General features: G+C 41.6%; 2 protein-coding genes across 3 annotated transcripts; one reads left to right on the forward strand and one right to left on the reverse strand.

The window, feature by feature from the left end:
* Positions 1-132: 132 nt before the first annotated feature.
* On the forward strand, positions 133-2,498 carry ghrh (growth hormone releasing hormone). The gene is given in 6 exon segments (XM_034585452.1): positions 133-162; positions 377-485; positions 1,156-1,260; positions 1,704-1,829; positions 1,907-2,017; positions 2,117-2,498. Coding segments are annotated over 5 exon segments (435 nt in total). The 5' UTR covers positions 133-162; positions 377-405; the 3' UTR covers positions 2,130-2,498.
* Positions 2,499-2,889: 391 nt separating this feature from the next.
* rpn2 (ribophorin II) lies at positions 2,890-12,835 on the reverse strand. Of its 2 annotated transcripts, XM_034585587.1 has the most exons (18): positions 12,731-12,835; positions 12,237-12,427; positions 11,989-12,084; positions 11,198-11,373; positions 11,009-11,084; positions 10,730-10,864; positions 10,469-10,645; positions 10,197-10,315; positions 9,710-9,815; positions 9,053-9,144; positions 8,842-8,956; positions 8,440-8,634; positions 8,240-8,326; positions 8,039-8,134; positions 7,511-7,586; positions 5,225-5,354; positions 3,980-4,076; positions 2,890-3,537 (listed from the first exon to the last, which is right to left on the reverse strand). In XM_034585587.1, the coding sequence occupies exons 1-17, from the start codon at positions 12,741-12,743 to the stop codon at positions 4,025-4,027; spliced, it is 1,932 nt and encodes a 643-aa protein (XP_034441478.1). In that variant the 5' UTR covers positions 12,744-12,835; the 3' UTR covers positions 2,890-3,537; positions 3,980-4,024. The 2 variants fall into 2 exon arrangements, with proteins under 2 accessions (XP_034441478.1, XP_034441479.1); XM_034585588.1 differs by lacking the exon at positions 3,980-4,076 and having other exon boundaries at positions 3,253-3,537; positions 12,731-12,812.
* Between the last annotated feature and the right edge of the window lie 566 nt (positions 12,836-13,401).

Below are 13,401 nucleotides of genomic sequence, written 5' to 3' on the forward strand. Positions count from 1 at the left end.
TACAGGTTCAGTATAAACTCTCCATGGCTGCAGGAGTAACACAGAGTACTGTTCCAGTGACCCTGTTGTCCAGTGTTTCCTGGCAGTAAGCGATGATGAGCGAGGAGGGCAGCGAGTGAAGAGGAACTGCAGGGACCCTTGGAATTCACGTGAAGAATCGAGGTAACTGTGTGTAAATGTATCCTGCATGTGTGCATCAATTTAAAATCTGTCATTTGATCAAACAGTGTTGATTATTCTCCATCACAGCATGTTTCTCCTCCTGCTGCATCTTCAGTGGCTTCAGCAGAGCGATGATGAGCCTGGTGGAGGGAAACTGTGCTTTCAGCATGTTTTGTATTTCTTATGTGATTTCTACGCCTGTCATTTATTCTAGCTGTCCACTCTTGTCCAGGACGAGCTGTGATGATGGAGAAAGCTGCACTGCTGCTGTTCTGTTGCCTGGTCATGTCTTTATCAGGCTCCCCGCTCTACCCATCCATTAGGTTGGTCCTCGCTGATTCACTGAAACTACTCCCCTCTCCCTCTGGCACTACTGCTTTTTACTGGGGTCTTTAAAGTTATTTAAATTGTTTATGACAGGTCACCTCAGCCGTTCAGATTGATGAACACCAAACATAGGTATTGTTTTTTTAAACTACAACACTTCTCTCAATTCACTCAGTGTATCATTAACTGTGGCTGAGCCTTACAGAGCAGCTGACTGCTTTACATCAAATGGAAAAGTTGACGTTACCGTCACCTCTACCACTAAAAGATGAGCATATGTTACATGACACAGACAATAACAGTGACGTGAACTCAGGGCTCAAACACATTAATAACCATGAGGAAAAACCATGTGTGATGTTTTAAACCATTCCCTGTTTGCTTCCCCTGTCAGCGCTGTGCCCTCTGCACTTGTTATGCTAACAGGGGTCAAGCTGTGTGGATTGGTCACATTAGTGTTACATGTACAGTTCACGTTGATCACACTGTCCTGAGTCGAAGCAGCAGAATGGGTTGTACACGAGCATGTTGGCGTTAGACTGAGGATTTCTTCTTCATCATCAAACTCTCACGGTTTTGGCAGCAAAAAAAAAAAAAACTGAATACATTTGTTTTGAGATGTTTGAATACATTGTTCTATGTTTGGTTAATGGGGATGTTTCTCAGGTTCGGTCAGAGGGACACGTCCTTCCTGATGACGTCGTCTATCAGCGATCCAGCAGAGAAGCTGCAGGACCACATGAGTCATCCCAGGGAGCGAGCAGAGTTACGGTCAGTATGTTCATATGGACTCAGAAAGGCTGAAGTAAAAGATGTGAGATTGTGGCATCTACCAGTGTAATGCAGATACACTTGGTTTTTAAAGTATGTGCCACTAAGATTTCTGTCTCTGCCCCAATACAGCACAGGACAATAAAAAATAAAAAAATTGTGGTGCACATATCTACATTTAAAGTTAAATTTGTATTAAACTGAATTCAACAGAATGTGTCTCAGATATTGAGGATCATTAACAGATTTGAACAGAATTTACAGCAGTGTTTATTCACTCAAAAGTATAGTACACATTTTGAGAAAAAAAGATCTGACAATAAAACCCAAAATATTTCAATGGCAAGTGAAGGAATATGCTTTTTTTAGAAACATTTTATCCTGAAAATTGTTCAAGAATACTGTGTAATGACTGAATTCGTTCATTCACTTTCTGATTTTAGCTCCGGACGTCACGCTGATGCCATCTTTACAAATAGTTACAGGAAAGTTCTGGGACAGATCTCTGCCAGGAAGTTCCTACAGACGGTCATGGGCAAACGGCTGGGGTAGGTAGTGCCCCAGGAGGAGTGACGTCAGGGCTGTTTCCAGAATGCCAACAGAAACACTGTGAAACATGAACCGTTGGTGTTTTGTCGTTTTGCAGCTACATGAAGCGTCAGTCAGATATCTACGAGGGGACATATAAAGAAGATCTTACATCCATCCACAGCGACCAGAGATACAGAGGAGTGCATGGGAAAGCTCTGGGGTCCAGGTAAGTCAGTGTCATCAAACCTAATACACCACATGCAACCAGAATCTGATTACAGCAACATGTCAGTCCTTCACTAACCTGAGCTTCTCCTCCTGACAGACTGCTGAGCTGAGATCAGGGGACCAGACCGCCAGTGCTCAACGACACTCGTCTACTCATGATGACCATCGCTGCTTAGTTTCTTATTCCTCCTCCAACCTTTTCTTTACAAATGAAAACAATATTGTCATTTTTTTTTTTAAATCATTGCCATTAAAAGCTGTGAAGAAAACCTGCAACCTGTTGAGTTTTTGTGGCACTTGTTCAACTGGGACCACGAGTACAACGTGCTCAACGTGAACAACAGGTGGAGGTAGCATCCGAAATGGCTGCATTCCTTTCAGGTTGTGCTTGTTCACTTGTTTGGTTAAATGGGATGTTTAAATGGAGTGAAACATCAGTGTGTTATTTATCACACCTGATCTGTGACTTTTCGGTGATTAAAAATGTCTCACTCATGTGGAGTTACATCAAAACCCTGTGGCCTTAAATTAAGAAAAAACAGATTTTTAAATAAAAAGATGCATTCATAAATAATAAAAAGTGGCAGTGGATCAAACCGAATCTGTTAAGTATGAGATTCTTTTCGAGAACACACAGAGGGGAAGGGGTCGTGAAACTAGTGTTTTTTTATGGCCTTTACTGATATCTTCACATCATGTCATAAATACATACTTTCTCTGGTTCTGTGATTAAATTGCAACAGATTCTCCTGTGTCTCCCTCTCAACCTTCACTGTTTCAATCCATTCATTAAACATAATAAAGATGTAATGAATCTAATTCAAATATTCTCTGGGTTCCTGTTTTTCAATAAAGACAGACTTTGATTCACCTCAATTTCTTTATTTCCTCCTCATCGTTACAAAAACATCACATCCTCGAATTGCCCATTTATTTATTAACATTTTTTTTTCAGGGGGACATCAACTCAGTATCAAATGGGACACTACAGCTCCTCCGACACGTCTGATACAGCAAACAGGCAAACACAGTGGCAAAGTTAGTAACGATGCAAGTATCAGTGCTGTTGCCAGTGTTTAAATCAGCAAAAACACATTAACTGAACTGCAGTTAGGTGAAATGGGCACTGAGCGACAAAAAAAAGAGGAATGTACAAAAAAAACACAGATGAACCCAAATTCAATGAAGAAAACCCACAAATAAAAATCCCAGCTCATGTAGAAAACTCTGGTATGTTGGACAATAAGAAAACAAATCTCACAGGAAGATGAAGTGCAATGATCAGTAGCTTTACAGTCCTCAGTGGGAGAATCTGTCGGTGAGCGTGTGTCCTCAGTGACGCCGTCGTGTCTCAAATTCTTCTGTTTGGCAACACAGACAAACTGCATGTTTTAACTTGTGATTGGACTGCTGTGCCGCATCTTAAGTCTGATTTTGTTGAACAACTCCTTGGAAATAAAATATTATCTTCGTCAGTGTCTTCTTTTTTATTTTTCTTGCAGTTATTTTTTCTCAATTCTGTGGAAGACAGGGAAAAATGAACATTAGTTAATACCGACATGGGATGAATGAAATCTTTATTTAACACCTGACCGTTGACAAGTCCTGTCAAAGAGTTGACCATGCAGCATTTTGATGTGCGGCCTTTCACAACAAACAGAATGCAGTTTGACAAAAACACAGAACTTCTCACCAAGTTTCACACGATGCAAACTTTGGTTTACAAACACAAAACATGTCACTCAAACGTGATGGCACAACCATGAGTGTTAGAGCACAATGTCATGATCATGGTGGGATGAACAAAGAGGCAAACCGGGGGGGGGGGGGGGGGGGGGGGGCGGCGGGCAAGTACATGTGAACACTCGTGGGGTTAGAATGAGTGAACAGCACGCAGCCATGCACGCTGCCAGCCACTATGGGAATACACTGTGGATGCAGGCTCTGCGGAGGCCCTTACTTCAGCCTGGAAGCACGATCGACTCTTTGTTACAAACGAGGGGCTTTATCGGAGGCTCCTATACTTTGCCAACCTACTACTCTGCTCTGCAGCGATCCTGAAAGAGGAGTACAGAGACAGCAAGGTGTGGACAGAGGGGTTAAAAAGAGACAGAGGCGAGCACGAGAGAAGAAAAAAAGAAGAAATCCTGACTAGTGATAAAATGTCATTTGTGAAATCGGTAATTGCCATGTTGTACTTGCTTAAAAAGGGCTAACGCCGGGTTCACACCGGACGCGGAAGCGCCCAGAAGCATCAATTCTCGCACGCGCAGCCGCCTGGCTGTTCACACTGGACGCGCATTTCTCCACGCCGGTCAGCCCGCGATTCTGCTTTCTCCGCTGGGGGTAAATGTCTTTATAGCCCCCCCCACCCCTCTCTTTCTCTGTCTGTCTGTCTGCTTGTGTGCTTGTAGTGGATGGGCAGATGGGGAAATTTCCTCATGGGGGGGAAAAATTCGGGGAAATTGAAACTCCAGGAGAACAGGAGGGAAATATGTAGTAGTAGTATGGGATGCATATTTGATCATTTATATCATATATAATATATCATTTATATCGTTTAAAATCTATTTTCTGTGTGTTTTCTGGCCCGATCTGCTTGAAGCGAGCGGAAAAACTAGAACAGACGCCGAAACAATCGCTGCAGAGCACAAGCCACCCTCGGTGCTGCATGTCGTTTGCAGCTGGAGTGAAAAGCCCAATTGATTGACATGGGCGCGGAAAGGAGGCGGACAGCATTTTGTGGCGCTGCGCGGCACTTCCGCGTCAGGTGTGAACCCGACGTAAGCAGGCCATCGTAAGAGTAAGCAATTCAATTGAATAATTACAAAGTGACGTCTTGAGTCAGTGACACAGGCTACAAATGGCTCACTCTGGCACCTGGAGGGCTCTACATATTGATGGTCAAAGAAATTGCACACTCAGATCATCACTCTTGCAGATCTTGATGCCACGCTTCTCTACTGGTCCAAGTAGGTACGAGATCTCTTCTTGGCAGAGAGCCTGGCACTGAGATCGGCCTCTGGGGACTAACTGACGAGCTACAGATATAGAACAGGCACTTTTCCTAAGCTTCGGAGCCAAGAGCTACCAAGAGGCCTGAAAACGCCAGACTCCTCGTCGTCTGAAAAGGGGCCAGGCTTTCTCTCTGGGATTAAGGACCCTCTAGGGTACTATCTGTGCCAGGTTCCATCAGGAGACGTACCTCTTCACTGCTTTCTGCGCCAGCATGCGGTTCCCTGCGAGGAAAGTAATGCCACCAATAATCGCCAGGTACTTCAGGGTCTGGAACATGTTCAGGTGGGTCCAGTAGACGTACATCAGGCCTAGCAAGGCTGAAATGAAACCGCAGAGTGAACATTAGCATCCTGACTAAACAGCTGCTGGGTAATGCAATATACAATACACCATCATATTTACAATTTAGTTTAACATAATCTATGTCAGTTGTATACATTAGGGTACATAAAGAACCGGGCAATGGATAAAACAATAAATAAAATGAAGGTGATATTTTCATCGATTACATTTTTATATTGTATTTTCAGATTCATAAAAAAACAAAAGGCAGATGCTTCAAAACACAGTCTAACAGAAGGGTTTGCAAAGTCTGACACTTACAGAAAATCAAGTCCAGGTCACAGAGTCAGATTTTGAGTTCAGCATTGTTTTGTTTTAACTGATATTTTTGTGCAATTAGTAAAAACTAGCACCATTAAAATCATGCTTAATTATCTTTTATTCATTCCTTTTTGCAATTAACCTATCGATCTACAGACAACTCCATGGATTACTTGTAACTGGAAGAATACGTAACGATTCAGGGGCAAGATGTGGACTTGTAGGGAGTGTGTTGAAGGTTTTAGGCAGATTTGTGGATGTTAATTTACATTTACAAATAACACTTATTGAATCTAAAAGAATGTAACATGTTGTTTTGGTCACGTCTGACTGAGAAACATTTTGATGCAAATTCCAGCAGCTGGGCAGTAATATGTTTTAAAGTGTCTTAAATGTCTCCATGGGGTGAGTGGCTGCTGTTTTGGTAAAGGGGCCTCATCAGCTTCAACTACTGTGACAAACTTCCTGTAGTTTTTAGAACAGCAGTGTGCACCTGTGCATCACAGTTTGACAAACTCTGTTCTAAAACGCTGTGGAAATATGAAAGAACTGCTGTCAAATTCACATGCAACAACAGCAAGTTCTTTGTCAACAAGGTTAAGTTTTCATTGCTATTTGTCAGTTTTTCTGACTGTCAGCAGGATTACACAAACAATGCTGAGCAGAAACTTTTCCTTGAGACTTGGCAGAGCGATGAGACAAGGACAAGAAAGAACTCATTAAACGTTGGAGGGTCAGATCCAGGAAATATGTTTCTATTTTCTTTGACATTGCAAGGTAAGGCATTTTTGGAACATTTTAGTGAATTCTTTAAGAAATAATTCATGGATCATGATGACAAACATCAGGTATGTTTAGGGGACTGATATCTATGTCCGTGTGAAATTTAGTGCAGCTTGATTGAATTTAAGGAGACTGTTGGAGGTATACGCTCTACTGAGTTACATTCTCGTTCAACCCTGTTTATATACTCTGACTATGATCAATATAAAAGAAATGTGTCAAACTGTTTAGTTAGTGAACATTCTGAGATTGTGTACAGAGGGAATGCCCTGATGGTGAGTTACTAAAGATGTTTTCCCATCTATAAACAGATATTTCCAACACCAGAAAAACTAACTCAAATTCATCATAGTTGTGCCACTCCCTTGACAACACATTAAGTATGTTAGTCAATTTTTTCCTTTAAGATCCAACAATCGTCACAATTTCAGCAGGAGATAGAATCTAGAAACATTATACACTCTTTTACAAGGCTCAGTATGTCAGATGCAGTTAGTTCAATGATTGTCACCATCACCTTCTAAAGGCTCTGTGAGTGTGAGTGAGTGTGGTTGAGAGAGAATTATGCAATACCAATAATAATAATCTAAATCTATTTGTATATCATTACGTTTTAACATTACCATGATAACAATAATTTTATCATAATTTGGGTCAATACAACCATACTGTTATAGTTTCTTCTGATGAAGAAAGTTTATAACACTGTACGTTATCTTACTGCATCATCCTCTTCTACAATGGTTTTACATCCTCAACTATAAAAATTGCAGCAACAGCTGTTTATCTTAATGAACCTACTACGAAAACAGTAGACCCACATTAACGCATGTTTCTATGTGCTGGTTTTCTCAAAACACGATGAGCATTGGAAGGGAAACCCACTGTACAACACATTTTCCATCCAGAGTTTATATGTGGAATATCATGAATAATTGATGCTTCAAAATAATTAAGATTAAGCACAATGTCACCCAGTCTTCACTGCAGTTCACTTCTCATCTTGAACAGCAGCAGATGAATAGCAGATGAAGAGGCTGTAAGGTAATAGTGTCTGTTATCAACATTTTAAAAGGAGGAGACTAACCTGCGTGTCCTACATGGAACATAATGGTGCTGGGAGTGAAGCTGAAGTTGGAGATGTTGGCTCCGAGCTTAAACCACTGAAGAGGAGAGGGGGGAATAAAAGACAATGTGATTTCCATCCCTCTTCAAGAGCTGCAAACAAAAGGGCTGTAAAATTGTTTACAGCCTGACAAACAATGCACCGAACCACGGTGATAATAACTATTACTCAGCACTGCAAATGCCAGGGAAAAGAATACCTCCTAGCTTTTGTGATTTCAAATTAAAATAAGCATTATATTCAAGCAGTACTGGAGCCTCATTCACTGAGGACGAAGGCTTCCTACTGAAGAGCTTTTCTGGGGGAAAAACTAGACCACTGTGTTTACAACAACAACACTGAATGCTCGGTTTAATTAATAATGGGATTAGGATCGTTTTTAGGTCTGCCCTTAAATAAGATAAATTATTATTTCCACGCATTTGCTCTAGTTTAGCTGAGGGCAAGAATAAAAACATGGAACATTTTGCACAAAGTGTGAAACCTTACCAGGATGAGCAGAAGCAGTAAAGGAGACAGGACGAGTGCGGTGAAGGCGTTTGAGACCACGGTGGGAGGCTTCTTCTCTGGTTCTCTGAATAAGTGCTGCAGAGACAAGGAGATTTTAAAACAGCTGGAAAACTACCCAAAGCATCTCATTGTATTTTCTGTTGTCGTGCACCAAACCAAATACAGTTTAAATAACATTACCTGGATCTCTGGTTTGGGCACATAAAGGGTCTTGGACTGAATAGTGGCTGGGGCCTCTTCATCCACAAACTTCAGAACAACATCAGCCTTTCAAAAAGATTACAACTCAGGTTTAGAGCGCAGTGTTGACATCTCATTGTCTGGTTATTCAGTAAATTATCCTCATTGTTTACCACCATTCAGTTGGAATAGAAACTCACCACATTCCACAAGATGGGATTCTCCAAGGTTGCGTCCCCAACAATGAGATGGAGGGAATAGATTCCAGAGATGGAGTCAAACTCAGACTTCCGCTCCGCTGTGTCCAACTCAAACTTGTACAGGTTCTTGCTGTCGGGTTCAGCCACAAAAATGACCTCCTGGCCAGTTTTCTGATTGTGCAGTCGAACAAAAGTCTGGGACAGAGAAAGTCAAAAGATCTTAATCCTAAATGCAGAGAGACCCATTGTCCCAAATAGTCACAGTGACTGTACTTGTTCTGATGATTGCTTTGACTAACCGCATTTATAATATAATGGTTGCATGGTCACACGTGATAATGAAAGTAGATGGAGTGAGCGTCATTGAAGAGACTTGACGTGTGTCTCACTGTGATTACATACCTGGTGAGGGGTGAGCTCCACTCCAGTGTTGACATCAACCAGCTGGAAGGACATGGCAAAGTTCTGGTGGCTGTCTGCGGTGAATGCGCTCTTGCTTTTGGAGGGATAGTCCACTCTGGGTCATTTAGAAAAAGGAAAGCAGTAAGTCTTACATGGTCATGCCACTAAGGATCAGCAAAACACAATTCACTTCTCAAACTCGTTTTCTGACCTGGTGGTCTTTGTGCCGATGCTCTGGTCCTTGTCCACCACAGAGAGGTCCATGCTAGTAATGGCCACCTCAGTGGACACCTTTACTTTCAGCTGCAGGTTAACAGAGTCAGAACATGAGTCTCATCTACTGTAATCAGGGGATGTGAGCACATTATCATTTGCATCCCTTTGCTTCACATTCGTCATTTCAAACAGGCCAAATAGAAGGTCTCAAAATTGTAATTTTTAGATTTTCCTGTGCTCTGATATTTTACTCTTTATGTTTACTTTGTGATTAAAACAATAAAGCTCCAGTGATTTGGGTTTGTAGTTCCAAAAAGTTGAGGTGCTTGGAAAAATCATTAAAACAAGCTTCTGGTTCTCTGTATGAGTGAAGCTCCATACATTTTAAATAATACATTTGAATTTATTTAAATAAAACATTTACTATAATTACTATAGAGAACTATAGAAAGTTCCTTCAGAGTCATTGAATCAACCTATACAACTGCTTTTAGTATCACCTGCTTACACACCTGCAATGTGTGGCGTGGTCCTATACTTTTACTTCCAACTGAAAATTACTACAACCTGCACATCATTGGAAACTATTTTAAATTATGCACTGCTAAAGAAAAGCCTTAATAACCAAGTAAAAAACAAAAAACAAAATCACCTCGACGTGATTGGCCACCAGTCGGGTATCCCCAGTTACTGCAATGGTAAACTGGTAATATCCACTGGCGGGCTGGGTGGACATGAAGTTCAATTCAAAGACGCCACTAGAAAAAAGGAATTATACAGTTAATGTTGTAGCAAAACCAGACAGTACTGATGAATAAAAACTGCTTTACAAAACACCTCATTATTAATTGATGGATAAATAAATTAATAAAACAAATGAAGTAGGTATATCTGCAAAGGAACTGGGTGAGCTTAGTTAAAACATCATCTATTCAAACTAAACTGATCAAAAAATACATTTGTGTGAATTTATTACGTTCACACTCTGACCACTAAGAAAGATTTAAGGGCTGAACAATGAGATATATATATATAAAAATCAAGAGAGAAAGAGAGAATCTTCCACTTGTTGGGATCAAGAAGTTGGAAGCCTGCGAGAGTAATGTAAACCTGGCACTAATGTCTCAAACAGTACATACTCATTAAGGGTGAAGGGTGCTTGGCTGAGTATGATGCTCTTGGAGGCCACAGCATGCGCAGATTCCACCAGCACATTGGCTGTAGCCAGAGGTTGAGACATGACATCAGTAACAAGGAGCTGTGAAGGCAACACAGAGAGAGAGAGAGAGAGAGAGAGAGAGAGAGAGAGAGAGAGAGAGAGAGAGAGAGAGAGAGAGAGAGAGCGTCTCACTACAGGATGATCACAAACCACACAGGGGACAGTAGCTTGGTTAAGATTGGACGTGCATACCTGCAGGGTTGGCTGGCTGTGGGACACTGTGGCTGGGCCCTGAGCACTGACGATGACCGGCACATGAAAGCGGTTGCTGGAAAGAGCAGCAGCGGCACTCGCCACGCTGAAAGCTTCGGCCAGAGAGTCCCAGGATTTCTTGCTGAAGATGGAATTCACCAGCTGAATGACCTGTTCCTGTGGGGGAGAACAAATCTTCTATTAAACATTTGAAGAGAGATGACAAAACCTGACGTAACTCCTGACGGACATAAATCATACCTCCTTGAGAGGGGGCTCCATGTCTACATGATCTGACAGGGAGTAAGCAGCAGTCACAAACATGGCAGTTGCCTCAAGTCCCTCTTCAAACTGGAGGTAGATTCCACCAAGGTCATCCAAACGAGCCGTCAGATCCTGAAAGGAAAAAGCAAAAATGAATTAGAAACATGATTATACTTGAAAACAAAAAACACTTAACATAATTGAAAGTCCATTGTGTCTCGCTCTGAGTCAAAGAACAGTGAAACAGCACCACCTGCTGGAGGTTAAACAGCTCACCTCAATTTCCTCCAATATTCCTCCGAGTTCCGCCTGCTGGGAGAGGCGAGCAGCTGTTTGCAGAGCTGAGGTGATGCTGCCCAAAGAGAACATTGTTGTGAATTCAAATGTTCAAATAATTTAGCTTGTGAGCACTACAGGGCTCTTCCCACAGGCTGCTCTCAACAAACCAGCACAACTAACACTTACGCCATAACATTGTCCTCCTTGTTGATGCGACCTGCCAGGGCACCTACGACCTCCTGAGAGGCCACGGGAAGTCCCAAAGAGCTGAGTGCACTCACAGCACGATGAATCTGAGTCATGGTGGAGTCTTCACTAACTGCTGCCAGGAGGATGTCACGGGTTTCATTGGACACAGGGATCTATGGGGACAACAAAAAAATGTAATTTAAAGGTTGGTATTATACTGGTGTTTGCACTAAAGCTCAGCATCAGCCACTATATCTTGATCATGAAATGCAGATCTAATACTTGAACAAATCTGGATTTTTTTTGAAGATCTTCAAACAACAATTGCACTTAAAGCGCATACTAGGCTCCACCAAGGCCCAAAAGTCCCTTTAAAATCAATCAAGCTGCACCAAAGTTTACAAACTGATGGATATCAGTGCCCTGAATATACTTTATATTTTCATTGAGATACTTGAATTATTCCTCTAGGAAATCAGTGAAAATGTAAAAATCTATTACAATATTGAAAAAAGAGAAAACTATTCCAGGATCTGCCTCAAATTTACTGGGTTTTTCCTTGAGTCATGTCCCACCCCTCCACATCATTTAATGGAAATCTGATTATTTCGGGGCGTAATCGTTGTAAATATAAAATTAACATGCTGATGGAACCGTAACCTCCTTGGCAGAGGCAATAGTTATATTAATGTATTTTCCTATATTGTACAGTCCCAACACACACTTATTTTCTGTAAATAATGTTTGTGTTGATAAACATGTCAGTAGAACAGTTTTGTATTTCATACCTCACATCCTGAAATGGCCTGACTGGTCTCAGCAGCAAAGAAGATCGAGTCAACACTCATGGGATCAAACTGGGATTTCAGGAACTGACAAACGTGCTGGAGACAAAAACACATTTACAAAGATAAAGAACATTTGTGTTGGACGTGGAATTTGATGTGTGTGCAGATCATTTGAATTATGAATGCATATTTAATTCAAGCGCCCAGTCATTCCGCGACAGAGTTAATAACCTGGAGTGATCACTTACATCGTGATCAGGAACAGCCGCTCCCAGCTTGGTCAGCCCGACCACAGAGTGGTAGGCGGACTCCAGGTCGGTGAACTGCGGGCTCAGGACGCTCTGCAGCCGGGCCACGTCGGCCAAGGAGAGGTGGTGCGCCGGGGTTAGCGCCTGAGCTCCGGCGAGAGCCAGACACAAGAGGAACCACTCGAACACCCCTGCGGACACGGAGAAACGCACCAGTGTTATCCGGGGGGAAACGTGGGCTCGGTTAGTTCGATCCGAGAAAAGGAAACAAAACATTTTGTCTCGTATTCAGTCAATGAGATAAAGCTCCGTCGAGTCGATGCAGGTTTAGCTAGGAAGCGAGCAAGCTAACGTGAGGAGGAAGCAGCTCAGTACGACGCCATTTCTTCCTTATTAGTTCAACACAAGTCGAATAACTGCACATGTGACGCCATTGAAACTAAAAACACACACATGCAACATTAATTCCTTAATTGATGAATGAATTCACTTACTAAGCCGGTCCATGTCTTCCAGTCTAATGCAGCGTCACCAAAACCGACGAGTACTTCCGGTGTCTCAGAAGGAGCTGTCAGCAGAGGTCAAACATCCGGTTACACCTTTTACATTTCAAAATAAAAGCACGGCACTAGTTTGATGTTATGTATTATAGCCATAGGTTACATTTTAACTTTTTATTGACGAATAGAATATTCAGAAGTACATGTTAGGGGCAAACACAGCGGACACAACATATATCCAGGTTACAATAATAATAATAGAGTAAAAACAAGATAAAAAAATCCTTGTAAGATTTTTTTTTTTTTTTTAAAGCAGAACTGAGAGATAGCACATGTGTCATATGTGTCTATAAGAAAAATTTAAAAGAAGATGAGTCGTTTTTTCAGACGGATCTCTTAAGGGAGATCGTTCCACAGAGTGGGAAGTATTATTATTATTACTATTATTAATAATAATAATCTGTGATTGGTAGACAATAGAGTTTATCATTGAAAGAAAATGATAGCTGACAGTAGCTTCTGTCTGACTTAAGTTCCTGGAAGTCACCACCCACCACCACTGGTTAAATGACAAATAGTTCAGAGGTTCCAGTTTAAACACTTTATTAAGCCTCATGCAGATGTGCACCATTTCTAAACTCAGATCTTTTTTTAGTACTTCTGAC

This window comes from Hippoglossus hippoglossus, chromosome 5 (assembly GCF_009819705.1).
Source record: "Hippoglossus hippoglossus isolate fHipHip1 chromosome 5, fHipHip1.pri, whole genome shotgun sequence".
NCBI classification, from domain to species: domain Eukaryota; kingdom Metazoa; phylum Chordata; class Actinopteri; order Pleuronectiformes; family Pleuronectidae; genus Hippoglossus; species Hippoglossus hippoglossus.

What these genes read in the sequence shown, in the direction of transcription:
- rpn2 (XM_034585587.1), bottom strand. An exon ending in ATCGGCACAAAGACCACCAG is followed by an intron (nt 8,957 to 9,052) that starts GTCAGAAAACGA and finishes TAAATGACCCAG; the next exon opens with AGTGGACTATCCCTCCAAAA. An exon ending in ATCCCATCTTGTGGAATGTG is followed by an intron (nt 8,327 to 8,439) that starts GTGAGTTTCTAT and finishes TCTTTTTGAAAG; the next exon opens with GCTGATGTTGTTCTGAAGTT.